Source organism: Xenopus laevis, chromosome 1L (genome assembly GCF_017654675.1).
Source record: "Xenopus laevis strain J_2021 chromosome 1L, Xenopus_laevis_v10.1, whole genome shotgun sequence".
Classification (NCBI taxonomy): Eukaryota; Metazoa; Chordata; class Amphibia; order Anura; family Pipidae; genus Xenopus; species Xenopus laevis.
The window spans coordinates 216,859,070-216,883,405 of record NC_054371.1 but is presented as its reverse complement, the minus strand read 5'-3'; the positions used below and the strand labels follow the sequence as shown (position 1 = coordinate 216,883,405).

The 24,336-nt window shown below is 37.7% G+C and overlaps 1 protein-coding gene across 1 annotated transcript in view; it reads right to left on the bottom strand.

Moving 5' to 3' along the window:
* The window catches only part of LOC121395647 (complement C1q tumor necrosis factor-related protein 3-like), a 47,393-nt gene that overhangs the window by 6,902 nt on the left and 16,155 nt on the right, over positions 1 to 24,336 (bottom strand). The window contains exons 4-5 of the mRNA XM_041569700.1: positions 4,955 to 5,084; positions 2,597 to 2,696 (exon numbers count right to left, since the gene is read on the bottom strand). Of these exons, the coding sequence (XP_041425634.1) occupies positions 2,597 to 2,696; positions 4,955 to 5,084 (230 nt within the window). The remainder of the gene's footprint in view (positions 1 to 2,596; positions 2,697 to 4,954; positions 5,085 to 24,336) is intronic.

Genomic DNA, 24,336 nt, shown 5'->3' with positions numbered 1-24,336 from the left:
CACTCAATTGTTATCTTCTTTCCTTGCCATTGTTCTATTATTAGGCTGTTGGGGGTACGTGATATCACTCTACTATAGCAATAACTGAAGTTTATAAGAGCACAAGTCACATGATTGGGGACACTTGGGAAATTAATGTCTAAATAAATGTCTAGGCCCGTGTCAGATTTCAAAATTGAATATAAAAAATATGTTGACATGACAGAATCCCTTTAAGGCAAAGCTGTGGGGCTTAGTGTGAGAATAGGGAAGAATGGGCTGTGTATGGCGTCATTATCACCATCAATGTGGAAAAAATGCTGTCCTAGCCCCTCGACCCCCCCCCCCCAGCCAAGCTGCCGGATTTCTTCACAGGTCTCCGACCTCTTGTGTATAGCCACCCAAGGGCCGCCCTTTATAGTTTCCGCCCTAGGCACAGGCCCAAGGGTGCCTGTATATAAATACGGCCCTGAATGTAAAGCCTTTAAACTAAATTTGAGAGGGATAAGGGTGGCTGAAGAGCTATTCAGTAAAATGGAAGTCTCTATCTAGCAAGGTAGCCATACATGACCTAATAAAATAGTCCCTCCAGATGGGGTCAGCAGCTTATTGGCCTATGTATGGGAAAGTCTTCCCAACCAATATCTGGCCAAAAATCAGGTAGATATCTATAGGGCAGTCTTGAAAGTTCCTGTGAATGAGGACTGCATTGAAGCATTGAGTGGTTGTTGTCCAACATGTCTCCATAAGCCCCCTGTATGATCAGCCCAACTTGTCCCAGCACATGTGTAAACAAATCAGGCAGAAATTGTTAACCTTGCCAAACAAGTGGTTTACACCATGTAATGCCAGCTGAACCATATGTTATATTGCAGTATATTAAAGACAATTGTAGTTAGTCAAGGGACAGGAGACAATAGACACTCTGGGCTAATTAAGAATGCAAAAGAATATAGCAAGAAGCACTGAGAATTAAAAGGAATCACAAGGAAGCATAAAAGACAATCCTGAATCTTGATGATGATGATGATGATGATGGACAGGTAGATGATACAGAGAGACAGACTGTGGGCAGTGATGCAGAGAAGATGAAATCAATGACTAACTCTTGGCACTGAGGCTGGGCGGCTGGCATGTTAGTGGCATTTAGTTACAATGATGGATGCATCTGTTCCTGTAGCAGATGTTAAGGGAGTAAATGTTAAGACTTTGGATATAGAAATACCTCATTATTAGTAGAGATGACTCATACATGCCAAGGTAATAATTCAGAAAGAAAGGGGAAACATGAGGAAAGAGGGGAGGAAGTTTAGATTTGGGTGGCCCTAGCATAGAGTTAACATTGTCTACAATCATACTAAAATGTAATTTAAGTTGAAGTAGGCCTTTAAAGAGCTCTTTTTTCTTCTTAAGGTCCAAGCCCTTTAGCCTTGCTCCTTATGTGTAAGAAAGAGGTACAGACCATTATGTGCCTGCAACATCTTCTGTTATACCACGATACAGCCTACAAACAAACACCCCATCCACACAAGTTGTGATGGGCACACTGGGTCACAGTAGACCTCTTCACTCTAAGGCAGCCTCTGCTATATGGGAGCAGCAGGTAGGGTTATATACTGTATACACACACACACACACTTGGGGGTAGAGGTTACTAATCAACCTGGAAATGTATGTAGCAAGCAACAAAGTTAATCTATGGAGAATGAGTTTTGCCTACTCTACCGCAATCTGTTCTATTTCATACTAAATATATATTTTCTTTTTACCAATTTTTGTGGTCAGTAATGATGCACAAAAGAATTAAAAAAAAGCATAGAAACACGTACACGTTTCATAGATGGAGTTCCCATGTAGAACATTTAGCGCAAGGAGATACTCTTTTGCTTTTCATGCAATGTAGAAGGAATTCTGGCAACATTGCCTTCTAGCTTGGCTGTCTTGACGTAATCATCTTATTAGGATTATTTTTAAAGCTAAAACTGCTCATATAGTTGTATAGTAGACAAGGTTCTAAAAGCTCACATGTTCATGGTTTAGTTTTTTGTCCAAGTGAACTTGGAACCTGTAGTTGGCTTAAGCAGATAACAATTAGAATGGTTAGAATATCCAATTGGGCAAGTACCACATATTTTAGTAATTGCAGACTTGCAAGCCCCCCTTCCCCCTTATAAATTGTTTTTGACCTAGAAGCCAAATGGCTGGGTCAGACCTATCCACAAAGTGGCGGCAAACAAATTTAGTATGCATGACTACATTTTATTACCTTAGTAAGCCCAGTTCCATCCACTGAGTGTCAGTCAGAGAGTAGGGGAGCATCACAAGCATGAAAATGCTCCTGAAGGTACCAAATAAGGGCTATGATTGGATGTTTGGTAGCCCCTATGTAGACTGGCAGCTTACAGGAGGTTCTGGTTGGCAGTTCACCTGGTTTAATGCCACCAAAACTTGCCTCCAAGCCTAGAATTCAAAAAGAAGCACCTGTTTTGAGGTCCCTTGGAGAAACATTCAAAGGGATGGTGAGCAATATATTGCTCACAAGCCATTGGTGGGGACAATTGCTCTGTAGGTTACAAATTTTTTTTTAATTTATAATAAATATAGAAAAGGGTTTCACCTGTACATGCTCACGATGGTGTTGCCATTATGCATGAGATACACATAGACATCTTCAACCTCTTCATGCTTCAGCATATTAAATGTGAAGAAATATATACCTGTATGAGGATAGATGGATGCAAGAAACAGAGTGTTAAACTAAACAAATGCAATAATAAAAAAAAATGGATGACTACCCACATGCCAGTGCAGGTCATTGGCCAACTAATTTAATTACTGACCCGTCCACTGCAGATCCATTCTACTGACAAGTCTGTATAAAGATTTGGTAAAAGTATCTTTATAGGATAAGTAAACCTTAAAAATAAGTGAATATAAAATTAATGAGGGTGCTATTCTAAGCACTTTTGCAATGTACATTCATTTTTTTTTTTTTTGAAATCCAAGATATTAAAGGATACATGTACTGTTAATATGAATGAATTTTGTTACAACAGCGCCACCTGCTGGTCATTTTCCCACCAGTCTGACCACCCAGTAGTCAAGGAAGTTGTCAGGAGAAAGAAAGACTCTGCATTGGTGTTCTGCTTAGGAAAAAAATAGAAACGTTTCTCAAATATTTTCTAAGCAAAATAACTTCAGAGCAGCCTCTTTCTTTCTCCTGACAACCTCCTTGACTACTTGGTGGTCAGACTGGTGGGAAAATGACCAGCAGGTGGCACTGTTGTAACAAAATTCATTCATGTTACATAGTTACATAGTTAAATCAGGTTGAAAAAAGAGATCAAACTCAGCATCCATACACACACCCCTCCATACTTTCACATAAATAATATATACCCATATCTATACTAACTATAGAGTTTAGTATCATAATAGCCTTTGATATTATGTCTGTCCAAAAAATCATCCAAGTCATTCTTATAGTCATTAACTGAATCAGCATCACAACATCACCCGCAGTGCATTCCACAACCTCACTGTCCTGACTGTGAAGAACCCCCTACGTTGCTTCAAATGAAAGTTCTTTTCTTCTAGTCTAAAGGGGAGGCCTCTGGTACGGTGATCCACTTTATGGGTAAAAAGGTCCCCTGCTATTTGTCTATAATGTCCTCTAATGTACTTGTAAAGTGTAATCATGTCCCCTCGCAAGCGCCTTTTTTCCAGAGAAAACAACCCCAAACTTGACAGTCTCCCCTCATAATTTAAGTCTTCCCTCCCTCTAACCAATTTAGTTGCACTTAGTCTCTGCACTCTCTCCAGCTCATTTATATCCCTCTTAAGGACTGGAGTCCAAAACTGCACTGCATACTCCAGATGAGGCCTCACCAGGGACCTATAAAGAGGCAGAATTATGTTTTCATCTCTTGAGTTAATGCTCTTTTTATGCAAAATAGTGATGGGCGAATTTATTCACCCGGTGCAAATTCACAGCGAAATTCTGACAATTCCAATGCCAGCGGCAATTCTGACGCCTGCGACAATTAATAGATGCCCATTGACTTTAATGTGCATCGGAATTGTTGCCGGCATCAGAATTGTAGCTGCCATCAAAATTAGTGTTTACCAATTTTTTAGTTGTTTTGTAAATTATGCAGGAAATTTGCTAATTTTTTGGCGAAGCGAGACAAATTCGCCAATCACTAATGCAAGACAGAACTTTATTTGCTTTATTAGCCACATAATGACACTGCCCAGAATTAGACAACTTGTTATCTACAAAAAAACCCTAGATCCTTCTCATTTAAGGAAACTTCCAACACCCTGCCATTTAGTGTATAACTTATTCCTCATTACTTTAATGGCGAGGTCCACCAGTAGAAGTAAGACCTCTCCATGCCTTGGCTTCATTTGCTGAAGAGAAGACAAGGCTGCAGCTGTATGTTTCACACCTACAATAAAGTTTAAAAGAAAACAAACTGCACATTTTAAGAATTATTTAATGCCAGGAAATCCAATGCTCCAATTAGGTATAAAAAGGAGAAATAGAGACCAGATAAATGGTCCTGTATATAACCATGCTTGAGTTTTTTCTGAAGCTGAAAATGAATAAATGTGTATTTACAATGATATAAGCTGACAGCCACATGTCACTCAGAGGTCAGCAACATTTTCAGGGTAATTTGCCCAGAATTTTTACAGTTGGCTCAGTCAGACATCAGCCAGATATCAAAAATTGCCTAATAATCTGAGAATGTGGATTCAAATATATAAGACCCTATATAGCATATAAATGTTTAAATTATTATCCCTCTACTCTACATCCAAGTTCAGTGTCCTTCCTCAATCACAACCCTTCTCATACCTGCAACCTTCAATACTTTCCTTCTTCCTCAATACTTTCTGCTGTTTCATAAGTAGTGACAGTCAGTTTCTATTTATATTTTCCTCCTATTGTAGTTGAGCGGTCACTCACCTGTGATTGGGGCTGAGAATCTGCCTGTCATCACATCAAAAAAGTTTCCAACATTGGTTTCGACGCTGCTGAAAATGATTCCACTATTTATGTTGCTGAAGTGGGTTGCCATGGAGGCCATAAACGCTACCTGTGAAATAAATGAACATTTTTGTGGTGCTCAGTGCTCCATTTGATTGAATAAATGTTATAATAATAATGATATAAGGTAATAAATGTTATATGGCACAGCTTCTTGGAAAAGATAAATACATTGAGCAGGAGATGTGTATATGTACGTGCTCAGATTATAATTCCTTTCCATGGTCTGACCTTTGGTGCTCTAGTAACTTGTTATGATGAACTAACCAAGAGTGAATAATATTAAGGCCAATAGTTTGTAGCAGACTTGGATTCCCTGTAGGAGAAGCTAATATCTTAAAGGGAAGCAATGTTCCTGCTGAGTATTTAATTTTATAACTCACTTAATAGATTAGTAATCCAAGAGATACAGGTTACATAATGCCATCTGTATGTAGCTGAAAAGTGTTGATGTGGCTAGCCCTTTTATTGAATTGTATCCTCACTTTATAGAATTGTATCCTCACTATGGGTTTCCATAGAACAAGGTTTTATCTACACTCTTGTGAACGTTGATGGGTCCCCCAGTAAGAGCAGTGAACATATAATTGTATGGAGTAGTAACATGTGTTCGTAGTTTTGTGATTGGTCACAGCCCCTTTATAACATGTGTACAGGGGTGTGCCATTTAGCCTATGAGTAAGTGCCCCAATAGGCACGAAACGCGTTAGGTCTTCATGTTCTAATAAATTTTTCTACTTTTTACATTTGTTTCTTTATTTTTGGAGATCCTCACATCCTTTTGGATACAGTGTTTTTGGTCTTTGCACCTTGGGACTGAGGTGAACTGTGAGTGTATTCTCCTTTATTATTTTCACCACATTTTCGTATTTTTGATTTAATACAGTTACGAACAACCCAAAGCCCATTAGTATACTATAATTACAATTTATGGATGAAATAACCAGAATTTACCTACATCCATTTATTTTGATCATAATGCATTGAGTTACATTTCACAATTTTTTTGAGATTACAATGAAAAAGGCCTTTTGTTTATGACTGGAACATAAATACCATAGACAGTAAAAGAACATTCTGTGCAAAATTACAATAAATGATATTGTCTTTTCTCGTATATGAGAACTGAGGAGTATTTATACCTCCCTGTGCTTCATGCCAGTGTTAATATGACAGCGTTATTGTGTGCAGTTCATGGTAGTGATTAAAAGGCAGAACTTCAGTAAGTGCTCTCTCTTATTGTGCTGAGACTATGGATCTGTAAATATCGCTGGTTGGAGATTAACAGTCAATATCTTTTCAGTGATTGGCCTTACAACTCTAACCAGAATGAAGAGGTCAGTATCATGTGTGTCCTTCTGGATATAATCAGCAGAACTGTGTTTATTGACAAGCGCAGTATTTATGTGCAAGTGTTTCAGTGAAGTTCAATGGGGGGAGTGTAATTTTTAAGGCAACAATATATTAGAAGTTCGTTTTCTGCAGTTCTTTTTTAAAAGAATGTGTAGCTGAGGCCTCATTTACAAATCCCATGGTCGCAAAATTGCACCCTTGGGACCCATCCATGAAGCACTTGTGCTCCTGTGCAATGTCAATGCACCCTGATTTTTGCACCTTGTGCTGAATCTGAAAAACAGTGCAAAGCACAGTCCTGTAGGTTTAGGGTCTGGCCAGATGAGCAGATTCACGGAGATTAGTCGGCAGGTGACAAATCTCCTCTTCTTCTCGGCAACTAATATCCCCGATCTGCCTTCCCCTGCCTTCCCGCTGGCTAAAATGTAAATTGTCTTGCGGCAGGCACATGGAGCGATTCGTTTTCCGAAGTCGCCCAAAGTTTCCTCATGAGGCAAGTACGTGAGACTTAGGAAAATGAAGCGCTCCGTGTGCCAACTGAATTCAGATGTGTAAACTATTGGTCATACATCTGTATTCAAATGAAGGTACAGTTGCTTGCTCTGCATTCTGTGATCAAACATTTGCACCTTAATTTGATAAAAGTTAGGGGGAGGGGAGTACATTATTTCCCTTCAAATCACAGGTGTTGAACAGTAGAGCATTGTTTACATTGTGACCTTCATTCTCAGCTAGAATTGTTTGGAGGAAAGGTGTAATAGCTCAACTGCAACTGAAGCTTCTGAACCAGTAGAAATGAGGAGGGCACCAGTGAGTATACTATGAAAGTCTGTTGAACACTAAATAGGACAAGGTATTTATTTGGTACAATAAATTATGAGACATTAGATCCAAAAATAATGAGCATGAGATTATTGAGCTCCATGAGGTAGGTAGAAAAAACAGATAGAAGGGTTAGTCTCACCAACAGGGTTGACACAGTGATTCTGGATACCATCCAGTGGAAGCCCTTCCAGGGGTCAATAATAGTCCAACCAACTGTGGTTCCTTTACTAGGAAGGTGTCATCTGGGGATTACTAACCCCATACTAGCTCTTCTTGGTGGAGCACAGTACTGTTCTTACTAACTTGCCTTGACTGTCTTACACAGGGGTATTTCTGGGCCACCTTACCTAGAGGTTTTAATCATCTAGTACTTAGACTTTCCACAACCCCACACCTGATAACACTTTCACCCTTTGCTTAGGTGAAGTACAAAGAAAGGAAGAAGAATGGGGTATCTCCCCATTTTATACACGAGGCAACAGAAAATATCCATACTACACCATGGGGTATTGGGTAATACCCAAGAACTGCCTGTAAGGTGGGAGAAGCTAAAGGTTATGAAGAAAGTGTTGATTGAGCCTTGGCCACTTTTGCAAGTGTAGTTCTGAATTTGAGCAGTGCTTGTGTTCTCGGGGAGCTGATGCTTCTTCTGGGCTGGTAAATAGGTCATCAGGTACAGGTCACTTTCATGTCCAGTCAGTTTGTATCAGTCTTTGCCCACAATGAACGGATCAGTTCTATAGTATTTAGCCACTTGTGTGGATGACCCAGTATGACAATATCTAACCATTTGGCACTGGAGGACAATCATTCAGAGTTAAAGTAACAGCCCATATATGACCAGTCTAAATGGAAATAGAATACCAGAACAAAAAACAGTTAAAACTATATTATTTAACTTGCCTGTGAAAGTGTTAAATGAGTTATATAGTATTGTTTAGACAAAAAGGACAGTTCATTTAACACCACTTAATCCCACTTGTGCATCCATCTTGAAACATAAATAAAGAGCAATACAACGCACCCACGTTCTGCTATATCATTCAAATGTGGGCGGAAAAAGTCAATAAATATGAAACTCCCTGTGAGTTATTATCCGGGAAGCTGAGCCTATCTGCCATGAAGAATAAAGGTAGAATGAGAGATAATTAGATGTAAAAAAAGAACCATCAACACTTCAAAGTAACACGACATGACAGTAAGTAAGCAGGGCAATTAGTCCAATTGTTTAAATCAATAGAATGTAGAATAGAAGTAGAATATCATGAAGACATGAAAGCACTGGAATCCTCTATAGGAAAATTCTGATCTACATGTTCACTAATCCTACTTAATCCATGGTAAGAAAAATGTCCTGTCATGTCCTAAACTGTGTCAACTAAATGCACCCCTTTTAAAGTCACACGGGTGTCTTATATAACTGGAAATGTACATTTGATGAATACATATACTTTTCAATTACCAAGTATGCTGTGATCAGAGAAGTAACAATATGGAATGTAAAACCTAAAAGTTCTTGGGTCACAGAAGTTTCAGTATATGTTGACAAAGTTTTGGGGGTCCACAAAATCATTTTGCTGTAGTGTACCACTACCAGACATTATCACTAAAAGCAATATGTTGGTTCATAAATAATGAGGTTTCACTTAGGTTCATTTAGTCAAGGTTTGGACACCAGTGAGTACTGTCCTGCCTCTAGACTAGAGCTAAACCAAAATACATTAGAGATTATTGATTTGCCAACAGCTTTACTAGGGCTAAATTGCTCCCCATTGCACTTGAAAGCCAACAACAAACAAAATTACACTAATGAAACCAATGTATTACATTGTTGCAACACATGGGAATCCACAGGAGACAGATTGAAATGGAAATGAAATCCCAGGCATGCCTGGAGCATATTGATATGTATGGGAAGAACTATGATCTTCTCAGCAAAATGAAGACTCCATGACTTTCTGTCCTTGTTTAAACAATTTATCGCACTACATATAAATGTTTTAAATAAATCTATAAAACATTGTGTTCTGGCTTAACGCATAAATTAATTTCCAATGTGTTCTCTAAGCACTGAGAATAACAATGTAGTTGGATGCTATTTTCCATGGTACAGATGGGTTGGCATGTATTATGCCGTTCCATTCATTGTGGTGAGAAATTATCTCCAAGAAAAATCACTAAGAAGTTGAGACAATCATCTTTTTTATCTTGGCATATCCAAGTTAAAGATTCACCAGCTTGATTTTGGTTGGTGATTTTGGATTTTGTGACTTGTTCCTTTCCAGGAGATTCAATGTTGGGTGGGAAGGGCCAGAGCAAGATGTTTAAAATCGTTATCAACCATGGGATGTAAGGCAAAAATAGACCTTCTACCTCAGAAGAGAATGGACCAATGTTTAACCCTTTTGCAGTGCTTCTAGGATATGTTTGTATAAGGCGAAGGCCACACAACACATATTCTCTGCAGGTGGAGAGTCTGCTGCCCGACTGCTTCCCCTTCTCTTCTGCAGGCCTGAAGGATTATGATGCAAAACCTCACATTTTGGTGTCAAAATCAGCCATGTCTGCCTGCACCCCGAGCAGAGGTTATTATTCTGGGTGAAGGCAGCACAGCAGAAGAAAAGCAGCAAAGCAGAAGAAAAACAGCAGTGGGGCAGTGGATTCTTAGCCTTCGTTTCTCCGCTGGCTAATATCTGTGTTCTGTGGACCTAGCCTCAAGGTACTGAGGTTAGACAGTTGTTATTTCCACCATATAACTCGTAGTACTTTTACATTGAGACATTTTCCATGTGCACTTCTCTAACAGGTGGAACCAACACCTGTTACAAAATAGTGAATCGCTAGCTGGATTTTGGTTGGTGACTGTGGATCAAAGAATCCCAGACATACCAGCACACCCGTGTTCCTTTCCAGGAGAGGGATGGTAAAGGGCTAGAACAGCAAGGTATTTAGAAGCTACAGTATCACAAACATAGGGCATAAGGTGAAATAGACCAAAACAAGTTTAAAGTTTATGGTTGGATGAAGGTTAAAGAACATCCTAATCCACCTTCCTATAACTCTGACTATAACTTGTTATAACTCTTAGAACTCTATGGGGCACATTTACAAAGCTCGAGTGAAGGATTCGAATTAAAAAAACTTCGAATTTCAAAGTGTTTTTTGGGCTACTTCGACCATCGAATGGGCTACTTCGACCTTCGACTATGACTACGACTTCGAATCGAAGGATTCGAACTAAAAATCGTTCGACTATTCGACCATTCGATAATCGAAGTACTGTCTCTTTAAGAAAAACTTCGACCCCCTACTTCGGCAGCTAAAAGCTACCGAAGTCAATGTTAGCCTATGGGGAAGGTCCCCATAGGCTTGCCTGAGTTTTTTTGATCGAAGGATATTCCTTTGATCGTTGTATTAAAATCCTTCGAATCGTTCGATTCGAAGGATTTAATCGTTCGATCGAACGAATAATCCTTCGATCGTTCGATCATAGGATTAGCGCTAAATCGTTCGACTTCGATATTCGAAGTCGAACGATTTTAGTTCCTAGTCGAATATCGAGGGTTAATTAACCCTCGATATTCGACCCTTAGTAAATCTGCCCCTTAATGTGCCATCTGATGGTATATTGACGTCCCGTTACACTAGACCTAAGAAAAAGAATTTGGTCTTGGTGACTTGCGCACAGGTTAAGCATCTAGACGCACCACATTTGCACATTTGAAACCTGTGCGCCACCTAGTAACCAATGCCATGAAAGTAGGAACCAAAATAGCTGTCAAAAAATTTGTAAACACTGAATTTTTCATGATCTAATTTAAAATTCGCATGACAATGAGCGTTTTGAAAAACCTCGATAACCACCAACAAAAGGTTTATCTTTGCCAGAAAAGAAAGGCAACATCCAGTGACTTCTACTTGACCTCGACAGCTTTTAATTGCCGTACTTTTGTATTCATAGATTTTATATTTTCTACACTTGATACAATACCAAAAATCGTGGATTAAGTAACTATGAGAAAAATGTGTTAGTTTGCGTTAAAAAGTGCAATTCAGAGAAACAAACATTCTATGTGCCCCTAATTGTAATACTTCATTCGTTGTCGATCTCTTGAACTTTCATAAATTGGCCTCGTAGTGTGAGTCAGGGACCTAAGCCTGGAATATTAGACTATGTAGTACCAGTCCTCCTCTAGGACTTAGAAACACGCCCCTAAATTCAACACTTGACCCATTGGTCTTTATCAGGGGTGTAATCAGGGGAGCAACTGCTCAGGACCCTTCAATTCTGGGATCCGGCACTACAGCAGTTATAGGCAGCAAACTAGAAGCAGAGAAAGAATAGTTGACAGAATAGAAAGAGACTGATAGTAACACTAGGGGGTTATTTATCAAAGGTCAAGTGTTAGAGTTTTTTTATACCTCGAATGAGCTTAGATTAACTAGAAAGGTAACTTATTTAAGAAAAAACTTGAATGGGACAAACCCGATACTGCGAGTTCTAGCCCCGAAACCTGAAACCTCTAATTAATCGAGTTTTCCATGGGGAAAAACTTGAATAGTTCAAATTGTTTATGTTTTCAGGCAAAACCCTCCGAAAAAGTTTTGAATATCATACAGACTGTTAAAGGAATTGTTCAATGTAAAAATAAAAACTGGGTAAATAGACAGGCTGTGCAAAATAAAAGATGTTTCTAATATAGTTAGTTAGCCAAAAATGTAATGTATAAAGGCTGGAGTGACTGAGTGAAGCCAGAACACTACTTCCTGCTTTTCAGCTCTCTTGGTTTACACTGACTGGTAACCCTGGTAACCAGGCAGTAACCAATCAGAGACTTGAGGGGGGGGGGGCACATGGGTCATATCTGTTGCTTTTGAATCTGAGCTGAATGCTGAGGATCAATTACAAACTCACTGAACAGAAATGTACCATGTGACCCCCCTTCAAGTCACTGACTAACTCAGAGTTATAGAGCTGAAAAGCAGGAAGTTGGATTCTGGCTGTTTTATTAGACATCTGTTCACTCCAGCCTTTATACATTACATTTTTGGCTAACTAACTATATTAGATACATTATTTATTTTGCACAGCCTATCTACTGTATTTACACAGTTTTTATTTTCACACTGAACTGTTCCTTTAACCTCTTCGAATGGTTCAAGGGAGCTATGCCATTGACTCCTACATGACCTTGACAGGTTTTAGATGGTGTATTTTCGAATTCGAGCTATTTCCATTGTCGGTGTATAATAAATCTCAAATAAAGAAATTTAACCCGAAAAATGTGACTTTGACCAAAAAATACAACTCAAAAACTCACATTTTCAAGGAAAACACAACTCAAATCTTAATTAATCTGCCCCTATATAAGTGACTTCCATCCTACTGGCCTTGGGTTGTATAACTCCCAGCACCTACCAACAGCAAACAGCCATAATGCAATCAGGAAGCATTTTATTTACTCTTTTGAAGTATAATGGGCCATGCCTAGTCATTCTGTGTTTTTCCCTCTGATTAAAAGCACAATAAAAGCAGTAAAGTTAATAGAAAAAAGGCTCCCCCAATAACTGTGCAACAACATATTAGGGTTGATTTACAACTACAAGTACTTTTGGCCCTTGGCCACAGTTTAAAAAAATCCCAATTATTAAAGGTACGTGTGGCAACATGTGCTCCTTGCACTTCCGTATAGTCACACTCAGTATGTGATGGGGAGTTAGATTGTAAATTCCACTGTGGTAGGAACTAATGTGAATGATGGATAATCTATACATAATATTGTAGAGGCATCATTATTGCAAGTTTCCCTTTAAAAAAAAAAAGATCTTGGAGTCAATGAAATGAAACTCATTCAGTCTAATCAGCAGTTGCATTAATTCATTCTGTTAGAGCCAACCCTGCGTTCAACAATCCAACAATATCATTTGGAAATAGCTGATTTAATTGTTCAGAAACACAAACGCGGCTTTTAATCAAGGAGCTTTTATAGAAATGAATTTGCTACAGATGATAATTGCGTTCCCGTGTATTTACATTCCTTTATCTGTGAAAAAAAAAAAAATAAAGAACTGAGTGGTAATATTCTTTTTTAATGGGAGATGGATGATTATTGGAAATATAATGAGTAATGTACATGTAATGTAAATAACTATTGGAGCATATAATAAGATGTCCTAATTGTGTTTATGTGGCCTGTGCTCCAGACATACTGTGATCCCCCTGTGTGTCTATAATGGGCAGAGGGGCACATATTTATGCAATGCCCCAATAAATCAAACGCTTCAAATGCAATGATACATTGATTGAATGATAAATTACAGATGCAGCTTCAGTTGGACAACAGACAACAGTAGTGGGTGTATAAAAGGTAGGAAAGCCATATTTGAGCATTTTTAGCAGGATTTGGATTTCAACTAAATCCAAACCTAAATCCAAATCTTAATTATCACATGACAAAGTCGACCTAACTCCCATCCACTAATTTAACTAATTTATCAATAATTCTTCCTAAAAAAGGCTGAACAAAATCGAGTGTCAATTCGTATTGATGCTCCGAAAACTCGACTGTATCGAATTGTCGCCATGAAAACTTGATTTTATCGGATGAAAACCCCAAGGGGCAGATTTACATAGGGTCGAATATCGAGGGTTAATGTAAATCTTTCGACTTTGAATATAGAAGGATTTACCGCAAATAGTTCGATCGAACGATTGAACGAAAAATCGTTCGATCGAACGATTAAATCCTTCGAATCGTTCGATTCGAAGGATTTTAATTCATCGATTGAACGATTTTTCTTCGACCTAAAAATTGTTAGAAAGCCTATGGGACCTTCCCCATAGGCTAACATTGCACCTCGGTAGGTTTTAGGTGGCGAAGTTGGGGGTCGAAGTTTTTTTTAAAGAGACAGTACTTCGACTAACGAATATTTGAATAGTCAAACAATTTTTAGCTCGAATCGTTCGATTCGAAAGTCGAAGTCGTAGTCGAAGGTTGAAGTAGCCAATTCGATGGTTGAAGTAGCCAAAAAAAACATTCGAAATTCGAAGGTTTTTTTATTCTATTCCTTCACTCGAGCTAAGTAAATGGGCCCCCAACTGTCGGATCGGATAATCGGATTATCCAGCGCAGATCACAATGTCAAGAAACAACTTCAGGGACATCTGCTATGGACTTCTACATGACCTCAATAGGTTTGAGTGGGGTATTTTTGGATTTGGATTTTTAGCAGCTTTGGGGTTATAATGAAGATCCAAATTAGGGAAAATTCCATTATCTGACAAACCCCAGGTCCCAAGCGTTCTGGATAACAGGTCCCATACATGTATATGAATTGCACCCAAAAGCAGATCTACCAGTACTTTCAAATTAAAATTGTACAAAATATTGTAATTTCTTGATCAACTGTTGGAAGGAGATTAAACCTGAGTTGCTGCCTTCTAAGTAAAACCCAGGTACATATTTTTACAATAAGGACATTTCTGACTTGTGTTCTGCCCTTATTGTTGAATAAAGTTCCTATTTCTGCATTCAGATGATCTATTTACGTTTGGTAATATTCTAATAATTTTGAGTTGTGATATTAAGAAATGGCAACAGCCCTTACCTGACTGCATATATTCTGAAGGAGAAAGGAATTGGATTGGCTTCAGATTTATGAAAGATCTTATCGCGTCTGCAGCAGATGGCAAAAAATCATTAATAGATGAAACGTTGACTTGATGGAAGTGACAGTTTAACATCTGCTGTAATTCTATCACACAAGCAACCCACCAAGAGGAAATGCATGCATGTCAAAGAGCATGTTCTAGCACATCCACACTGATGCTGCTGCCAATAGTTGCAAAAAGTGAAGGTTTTGATTGGGCTTTTGTCAGTCAGTGAAGTGGGGGGATCATAGTTGAAGAAGAGAAGAGGATGTCCCACCAGACAGGTGCAAACCTTAAGGTGGGCATAAAGTAAAACAGTGTTATATGGCTCTGCAAAGTGATGTTGTAAGCAAATATCCTGCTGTTTCAGGAGGCAGCAGGGGCTTTTGGATTTAGAAAGACATGATGGGATTACATTCCTGCATCCCATGGAGGAATTAAATAAGCTGTATCATTTAGCAAAGATAGCTGGCTGCCAATTTCATTTTAGTGACCATCTTTGATGTGGTTTTTGCATCACTTGGGGGGTTATTTACTAAGCTCTGAATACCCAAAATTCCCCGAAATCTGAAAAATTTGTGATTTTTTTGTGTAATAATAGGCTTAAAAACTTTTTTTTGGAATTTATTAAACCCCGAGGGCTATAAAAATATAAAACACGGCATCTCAAACCTGTCGAGGTTGCATAAAAGTCAATGGGAACAGTCCCATTGATTTTTGGTTGTGTCGGGGTTTCGGGCAATTTCACAATGTTTTCGGAGCTGTCGGGTAATTTTCGGGAAAATTTAATAATAAATAAGTGTTAAAGACCCAATTGGGTTAGATCGCAGTTTGTAGCAGCCGATATTGAGATAAATTTGGACCTTGATAAATAACCTCCTAAGACTTATTTATAAACAATCAATCATTTTTTTCTGCATAAAGCTGATCACCAACTGATTGCTTTGGGTTACTGCCCTGCAAATTTGTGCAGTGTTCATAAATGAGCCCCACTTGTGCAATTTGCTTCCTCCAGTTCTCAACTATATTGGTGTACTTGTTGTTGACAACTATTTAAACCTGGAAGCTGAAGAGATTATCTGCCCAAGCAAGGTGCAATCTCCTTTCTTGAAGCCTCGTGGAGAGAAGTTAGTTGTTTGATCATTTTTGATTCTTGACCTCTGCCTTGATATGATCTCTAATTTACTCTGACCTCCCAACTGGTCCTGTGCCCTAGGCACGTGACTCTTCTGCCTGCCCCTAGTTCTGGCCCTGTCTCCAACAGACTCCATTTTATTCAAATAATTCAAATGTTAAAAATTATTTCCTTTTTCTCTGTATTAATAAAACAGTAGCTTGTACTTGATCCCAACTAAGATATAATTAATCCTTATTGGGTTTATTTAGGGGGTTATTTACTAAAACTCTGATTTATCTCCTATTTTTATTAAACCAAGCTCGACCAATCGACCAATATTTCAGAATTGATGCCCGAATTGCTTGATTTTTCGGGTTATCGGCTGAAAACCCTGAATTTTTCTGATTATCAGGCGAAACTTAGCGCAGACCACAATATCTTCAAATTGTAAAAGGGACATCTCCTGCTGACTTATACATGACCTCGACAGGGTTGAGATGGAGGATTTTCAGATTCTGACTTTTTGCAGCTTCGGGGGATAATAGATCCCAAAAAATTTAAGTTTTTGTGTTTAAGTGGTTTAGTAAATAACCTCCTTTATGTTTACATGATTTTGTAGTAGATTTAAGGTATCAAGATCCAAATTACAGAAACATACCTTATCCAAAAAATCCCAGGTTACAAGCATTCTATATAACAGGCCCCATGCCTGTACTGTATAAGGTGACTCCTTATACCATGAATGGATTGTCCAACCATGTCCTTTACAGCTGTAGGTGAGCCTTATGTCTATGTAGCCCTTTTCATAAAACATTGCGGGGGTTATTTATTAAAATCAGAATGTTAAAATCTCAAAATATTTTAGTTTTATTTACTAAGAAACTCGTATTTTTAGAGGAAAAAATAAAAAAAATTGAGATTTATCATACCCCGATGCTGTATCTCAGACCTGTCGAGGTCCTGTGTCAACGGGAGAGAAACTTATCTCAAATTGAAGTCCAACTTTTTCTTGGTTTTCAGGCAGAAACTTGAAAAATTCCAGCAATTTGGGGAAAAAGCACGAAAAATTTGAGCAATTCTGGAAAAAGCCCAAAAAATTCCATCAATTTGGGGAAAAAGCACGAAAAATTTGAGCAATTCTGGAAAAAGCCCAAAAAATTCGAGCAATTCAGGTTTTCCCGCGATTTTATAGCGTTTTTCCGAGATCTGATTAAATCAAGTTCATTTATTAATAAATAGGCTAAAATCGGGCATGGGAGTTTGGTTGTGGTTTTTTTTAAAATAAAATATGAGATAAATCTGGATTTTAGTAAATAAGTGTAGGCTGGACACCCCTGGCTCAAATGCTTATCACTTTGAGTTTTGTTCATTGAGTGGATATCCACCAATCTTAGGATCTATCTAAGACAATTTGTCCCTCTTTATGGATAAATACACTGGATGACACTGTCCATTTTGCCTGTACAGATATTCATTAGAACCACAGTTGCAGCGGGAATGTTGTTTTTTCCCTTATAAATTCAGACATACCAGTCTTGGGAGAGATTTCCCAGTGCTTGAAAGGTGTCCTTACTCCGAGGCAGATATGCATCTTTCACATTTACATAAATATCTGTAATATTTCAAAATGCCATTTTAAATGTCATCACGATGAAGCTGGAAGGTGAGACGGAGCAACCCAGAATCTGTTTTGCTGTTCTACATTAAGCTCAGGATTTAGTCAGATTTATCAAGATAGTAGTAATAATAAACCATCATGAAATGTCTTATCTCAACCTGTAGCTTTATACATCATAGGCCAGGGAGCAACCAAGTTGGCTGAGCCACCAGGAAGACACTTGGAGACCAGAAGCTGAAGTAAGATCACACAGACTTCTGGAAAAGCCCCCAGTTTTTATTGTCTGCACACAGTCCAAAAAAGCAAGAAATTAGACACTAATAGAAGTTTGGTTTTCAACTACCTTTTCCCAGAATATGCAAGTTTCACTCTTTTATTGACAAGAACCAGAGACAGAATATCGCCCTTTAGAATTTCAAAATATAGATTTCCCTATGTAATTATCAATGTCCAACCTCTCAGACAGCCGGTCAATACTGGGTAGACTGTTATAAAAAATAATATGAAGGATTTCGAGACATGAATAACTGGCAGTACAACCCCATGGATTCTACATGCATTGCAATGAAAACCACCGTTTATTGGAGTGAGTAAATCCAGTATTGGAAATGGCACCGTATACAAAGGAATCAATAAGAACCTGTTTCATGAATCAGACTATGGGTTGAGAAAGATTCGCAATAATTTACATCACTCTTACTCTTATAATCCATTGCTTATTTGGGGTGGTGCCCCAATTCTTGGGGTATGTTTTCAGTTAAAGGAAAACTATACCCCCAAAATGAAAACTAAAGCAACAGATAGTTAATATCATATTAAGTGGCATATTAAAGAATCTTACCAAACTGGAATATATATTTAAGTAAATCTTGCCCTTTTACATCTCTTGCCTTGAGCCACCATTTCGTGATGGTCTGTGTGCTGCCTCAGAGATCACCTGACCAGAAATACTGCAGCTCTAACTGTAACAGGAAGAAGTGTGGAAGCAAAAGACACAACTCTGTCTGTTAATTGGCTCATGTGACCTAACATGTATGGTTTGTTGGTATGTTTGTGTGCACAGTGAATCGTATGATCCCAGGGGGCGGCCCTTATTTTTTAAAATGGCAATTTTCTATTTATGATTACCCAATGGCACATACTACTAGAATAGTATATTATTATGAAAATGGTTTATTTACATGAAGCAGGGTTTTACATATGAGCTGTTTTATGCAGTATCTTTTTACAGAGACCTAAATTGTTTGGGGGGTATAGTTTTCCTTTAAGTCTACACTGATAACTCTCTGCCTGTATAGTATACAGATAGGGGACCTGGAGTTTTATGGATAATGAATCTTTCCGTAATTTGGTTCTTCATACCTTAAGTCTACTAGAAAAATCATGTAGACATTAAGGGGTTATTTATGAAAACTCAGATTCATCTAATTTTCTTTATTAAAACAAAGTTGACCTAACTCCCATCCACTATTTCAACAAATTTATCAAAAAATCAGTGCGAAAATTAAAAAAAAAAAAAAAGTTCGGGAACAGTTTCCACAAAATCTTGCGACAATTCGAATCATACGACTTTTTCGAATTTAAAGCCCAAATATGATTTTTTTTTTTTTTTCGATTTGTCTCCCAAAAAACTCGTCGTATGAAAGCTAGCACAGATCACAACACCTTTAAATTGTAAAATGGACATCTACCATTGATTCCTACATGACCTCGACAGGAGTATTTTTGAATTCGGATTTTTAGCAGCTTTGGGGTATAATAAATCTCTAAAAATGCTGGGTTTTTCCCTCTAAAAATTCGAGTTTTCCCCTTTAAAAACTCAACCAGGAAAAAAATAAACAGGTTTAATAAATAAATGGGGGTTCTGCTGTGTAAATATATATATATATATATATATATATATATATATATATATATATATATATATATATATATATATATACCCTCCCACATGCAGGGGGTTATTTACTAAACCTCGAATTTATCTGGTCTGACTTTTTGGGGCAAACACTTTCAATATTTATTATACCCCAATGCTGCAAAAAACTTGAATCCGAAAATCCACCATCTCAGACCTATCGAGGTCCTGTATATGTTAATGGAAGAGGCACCTATCTCAATTTGATGTTATTGTGGTATGATCTGTGTTTAGCCCGGAAATCGAAAACAAAAAATGGATTTTTGGGCAAAAACCCCATTAAAATTTAACAATTTGGGGAAAAAGGACAATTTGGATTTTTGCTCGATTTTATCAGTTTTTTTCCCCATCCGATTAATTTGAGTTTTTTAATTAATAAATATGGTCAAATTGGGCATGGGAGTTTGGTTGTGGTTTCTATTTATTAATATTATGAGATAAATTCTGATTTTAGTAAATAACCCTCTAATATATTTATTACATTACAATAAACACGGGGCAGTCAGTGCCATCAAAATTCATACAAAAAAAAAAAAATCATATCTCAACAAGCGTTTCCAAAATAAAATCTATTTGGCTTGGGGGAAACACAATCACCATAATTGTTAGAGAGACGGGTAGATATATAAAAAATGTATAAAATATCTCCATTATCTCTCACTGAGAATCATTTTTCCCTGTGCCTAAACATACGGATAGGAAACAATTTCCCGCAGGTTCTCCTGGCTAATTATCATGTAGAATTCTCACTGCTTTGTATCCCAAGCGCTGGTCCTTTTGCACAGCGATCGATAATAAAACAGATGGTTATTTCATTTGGTCTCTGTAGTTGGTAAATATTTTATTTTTCTGCGCACACAGTCTTAATTGTATGGAAATTATCCGAGCCCTAGAAAAATTATTCATCGAAATAATGAAGATGTTTCTTTACTCATTTTATTTTACCAGCATTTTATTGTACATGATATTTACTGTATAATTTCTGTCTAACTGCATTATTGTTATATTTTATGAGTGTTCTTGCCTGTTTATTCCTCTATATGGGGAGCTGAATGAATACAAAGAAAGAAAGCAGTAATATTTAACAGTAACTAGATGAAAAAAAATATTCTGTGTGTTTTATATTAATATCAATAGGAATGACCAGTTTCTGAAAATAATTCAGATATATATATTATATAATATATATATATATATATATATATATATATATATATATATATATATATATATATATACACATATATATATATACACACATATATATATATATATATATATATATATATATATATATATATATAGATATAGATATATATAGATAGATATATATAGATAGATATATATAGATATATATATATATATATATATATATATATATATATATATAGATATATATATATATATATATATATATATATATATATATATATATATATATATATATTTTACAAAATATTTGGATTTTGCTCAAAAGAGGCAAAGAGATGGGTATACAGCAATTGAGGCATCAAAATAATTATTTTGCTAGACAGGAGCTCAGAATATGTATCAGCTCAGAATATGTTCTTAAAAGCATTTTACATTCATACCTTTTCTTAAAGGGGTTGTTCACCTTCTATGATGTAGAGAGTGATATTCTGAGACTATTTGCAATTGGTTTTCGTTTTTTCATTATTTGTGGTTATTTAGCTTTTGATTCAGCAGCTCTCCAGTTTGCAATTTTAGCAATCTGGTTGCCAGGGTCCAAATGACCCTAGCAACCATGTATTGATATGAATAAGAGATTGGAATATGAATAGGAGAGGGACTGAATAGAAAGATGAGTAATAAAAAGTAACAATAACAATACATTTGTAGCCTTACAGAGCATTTGTTTTTTAGATGGCGTCAGTGACCCCCCCATTTGAAAGCTGAAAAGAGTAGAAGGAAGAAGGAAAATGATTAAAAAACTGTCAAAAAAAGAATAACGAAAGGCTAATTGAAACGTTAGAATCTTATCTATAACATGCTAAAGTTAACTTAAGGGTGGTGGCAAACGCGGAGATTTGCTGAGCACCTAACTAATCTCCCCAAATGCCTTCCCACCGGCAAGAATAAGAATCGCTGGCAGGATGGCATACGAATTGCTTCGGATTTCTGAAGACGCCCGAAGTTGCCTCACAAGGAAACTTCGGGTGACTTCGGAAATCCGAAGCGATTTGTGTGCCATCCCGCTGCCAATTCGTATTCTTGCCGGTGGGAAGGCATTTGGGGAGATTAGTCACCCGTAGTCGATGGGCGACTAATCTCCTCGTATGCCACCACCCTAAGGGGCAAATTCACTAAGCGCCGAAGCGCCGAACGCTAGCGTTTATTCGCTAGCATTTGGCATTTTCGTTACTGCGCAAATTCACTAACGAACGCTGGCGTAGTTTCGCTAGTGTTACTTCGCACCCTTACGCCAGGCGAATTTTCGCTAGCGACGTAACTACGCAAATTCACTAACTTGCGCAGTGTACTGAACGCTACCTTTTACGCTAGACTTCCTTCGCCACCTCAGACCTGGCGAAGCGCAATAGAGTAAATAGGGATTGTTTCAAAAAAAGTCAAAAATTTTTCTAAGTCCCAAAAAACGCTGGCGTGTTTTCTACATTATGGGTGATAGGCTGAAAAAGATCGAAAACTTTTTTGGGGCTCCCCTCCTTCCCCCCTACATTTCCTGACTCATGGCAACTTACCTAGACAGTGGGCACATGTGTAGGGCAAAATAAAAATTTTATTTGATGATTTGAAGGTTTTCTTGGCATTTGTAGTGCTGATACGTATTCCTCCATTGAAATTTGAATTTGGCGCCGTATGCAAATTAGCCTTCGCTAGCGTAACTTCGCTTTACATAGCGAAACAACGCTAGCGCAACTTCGCAACCTTACGCTACCCCTGAGCGCAACTTCGGATTTTAGTGAATTTGCGGAGCGCTGGCGAAACTATGCCTGGCGAAGTGCCGCGAAGTTGCGCCTGGCGCAACTTCGCATCTTAGTGAATTTGCCCCTCTGGGTGAACCACCCCTTTAAACAGCCTAGAAAGATGCAGCCTTTTGGATATAGTGAATAGAACAGATATCAAAAATAACTGCCTGACTGAAGTCAAATAAATAGGGTATTCAATGAACATAGGATGAGTCATTTATCAGCACAGGGTTTAAAGTGCAAACAAATGAGTGCAGCCAAGATTTCAAATGAGCACTAAGGGGTGTTGTTATACACCCCTTAGTTCTCAAGGTTCTCTGTAATGGCCCCTATGATCTGTTAATTAAAAAAAGAAAATCCTTATATATTCTGTCTTTTTTTCCCCAATAATCCATTTTAATCCTTATAACCTACCTCCGCAATCATCAGAATAAGTTAAAAGAAAAATAATTAACTCTGCATAATGAGCCTCTTCCTTCCTAATTGCTCAGCATTACTATAGAGGAGGGTAGAACAAGGAAGGGGAATGTAAATGAAAACCTTCTCCTTCTGCAGAAGAATTGTTCTGAAATGCCAACGGCTTTAACAGGGAAGTGTTTGAATGTCAACATTCTGAAATGTTTGGTACAGGTATGGGATCCGTTATCCGGAAACCCGTTATCCAGATATTTCCGAATTACGGAAAGGCCGTCTCCCATAGACTCCATTATAATCAAATAATCCAAATTTTAAAAAATTATTTCCTTTTTCTCTGTAATAATAAAACAGTAGCTTGTACTTGATCCCAACTAAGATATAATTAATCCTTATTGAGAGCAAAACCAGCCTATTGGGTTTATTTAATGTTTATATGATTTTCTAGTAGACTTAAGGTGGGAATATCCAAATTACGGAAAGACCCGTTATCCAGAAAGCCCCAGGTCCCGAGCATTCTGGATAATAGGTCCCATACCTGTACAACCAATAAAAAAATATGTTTATATTTTAAAATTGCAAGCCTTGCTTGTTGGACTTGTTTTGAACAATAAGAACAAGAGCATTGACCCTAGAAGAATAACCTTCTAATACTGATATCGTACTGAACATTAATGTAGTACAGTATCCATTGTATCTCACATAGTTATTATATTTATATTTAGAAGTCAGTAGAAGCATTTGCTTATATTAACATAATGACTTTCATTGGTATAAGACTATTTACAAAAAAAATATTTCTTGTATCAATGGCAGACCTTGAGCTCTATGTAAACTGTATGGATCCATTGCCGACAGCCAAGAAGAGGTTTGCAGAGCAGATTCATTGGTTCACGGCTTGGAATGAATATGATAATCAGTTGCTAAGCATGGAATACATTTTCTATAGCATGATAGAGTTTTACATAACCTTGCCAAGGCTAAATCTGGCCATAGGGCAGAGAGTATTGCCAGTAAATTGGAAACATAGGCAATTGTATTGCTGGTAAATTTGTATTACCAGGCCTGTCCTTAGCTGGTGGTTTCCAGGCTAGGGCTGTGAACTGCTGGATACCTACGGGTGAAGGTGATGCCATAATAATGAATGGGGGCGTGCGATTCCAATAAATGTGGAACTCATCTGCCCACCTACTGAGCTGGAAAATCTCCAGTCAACAAAATGAATGGAATATGTCATGAACATTGATCCAGCATAAAGGAGATTGCTTTTTCATTACTGGGTACTAGTGATGGGCGAATTGATTCGCCAGACGCAAATTTGCGGCGAATTTGCGTGATTCGCCACCAGCCAATAAATTCATGAAACGCCCGCGAAAATTGGCGTCAAAAATTCGCCGGCGTCCGTTTTTTCGGAAAATTTCTTTTTGCCGCCGGCTAATTTTTGACGCGAATTTTCG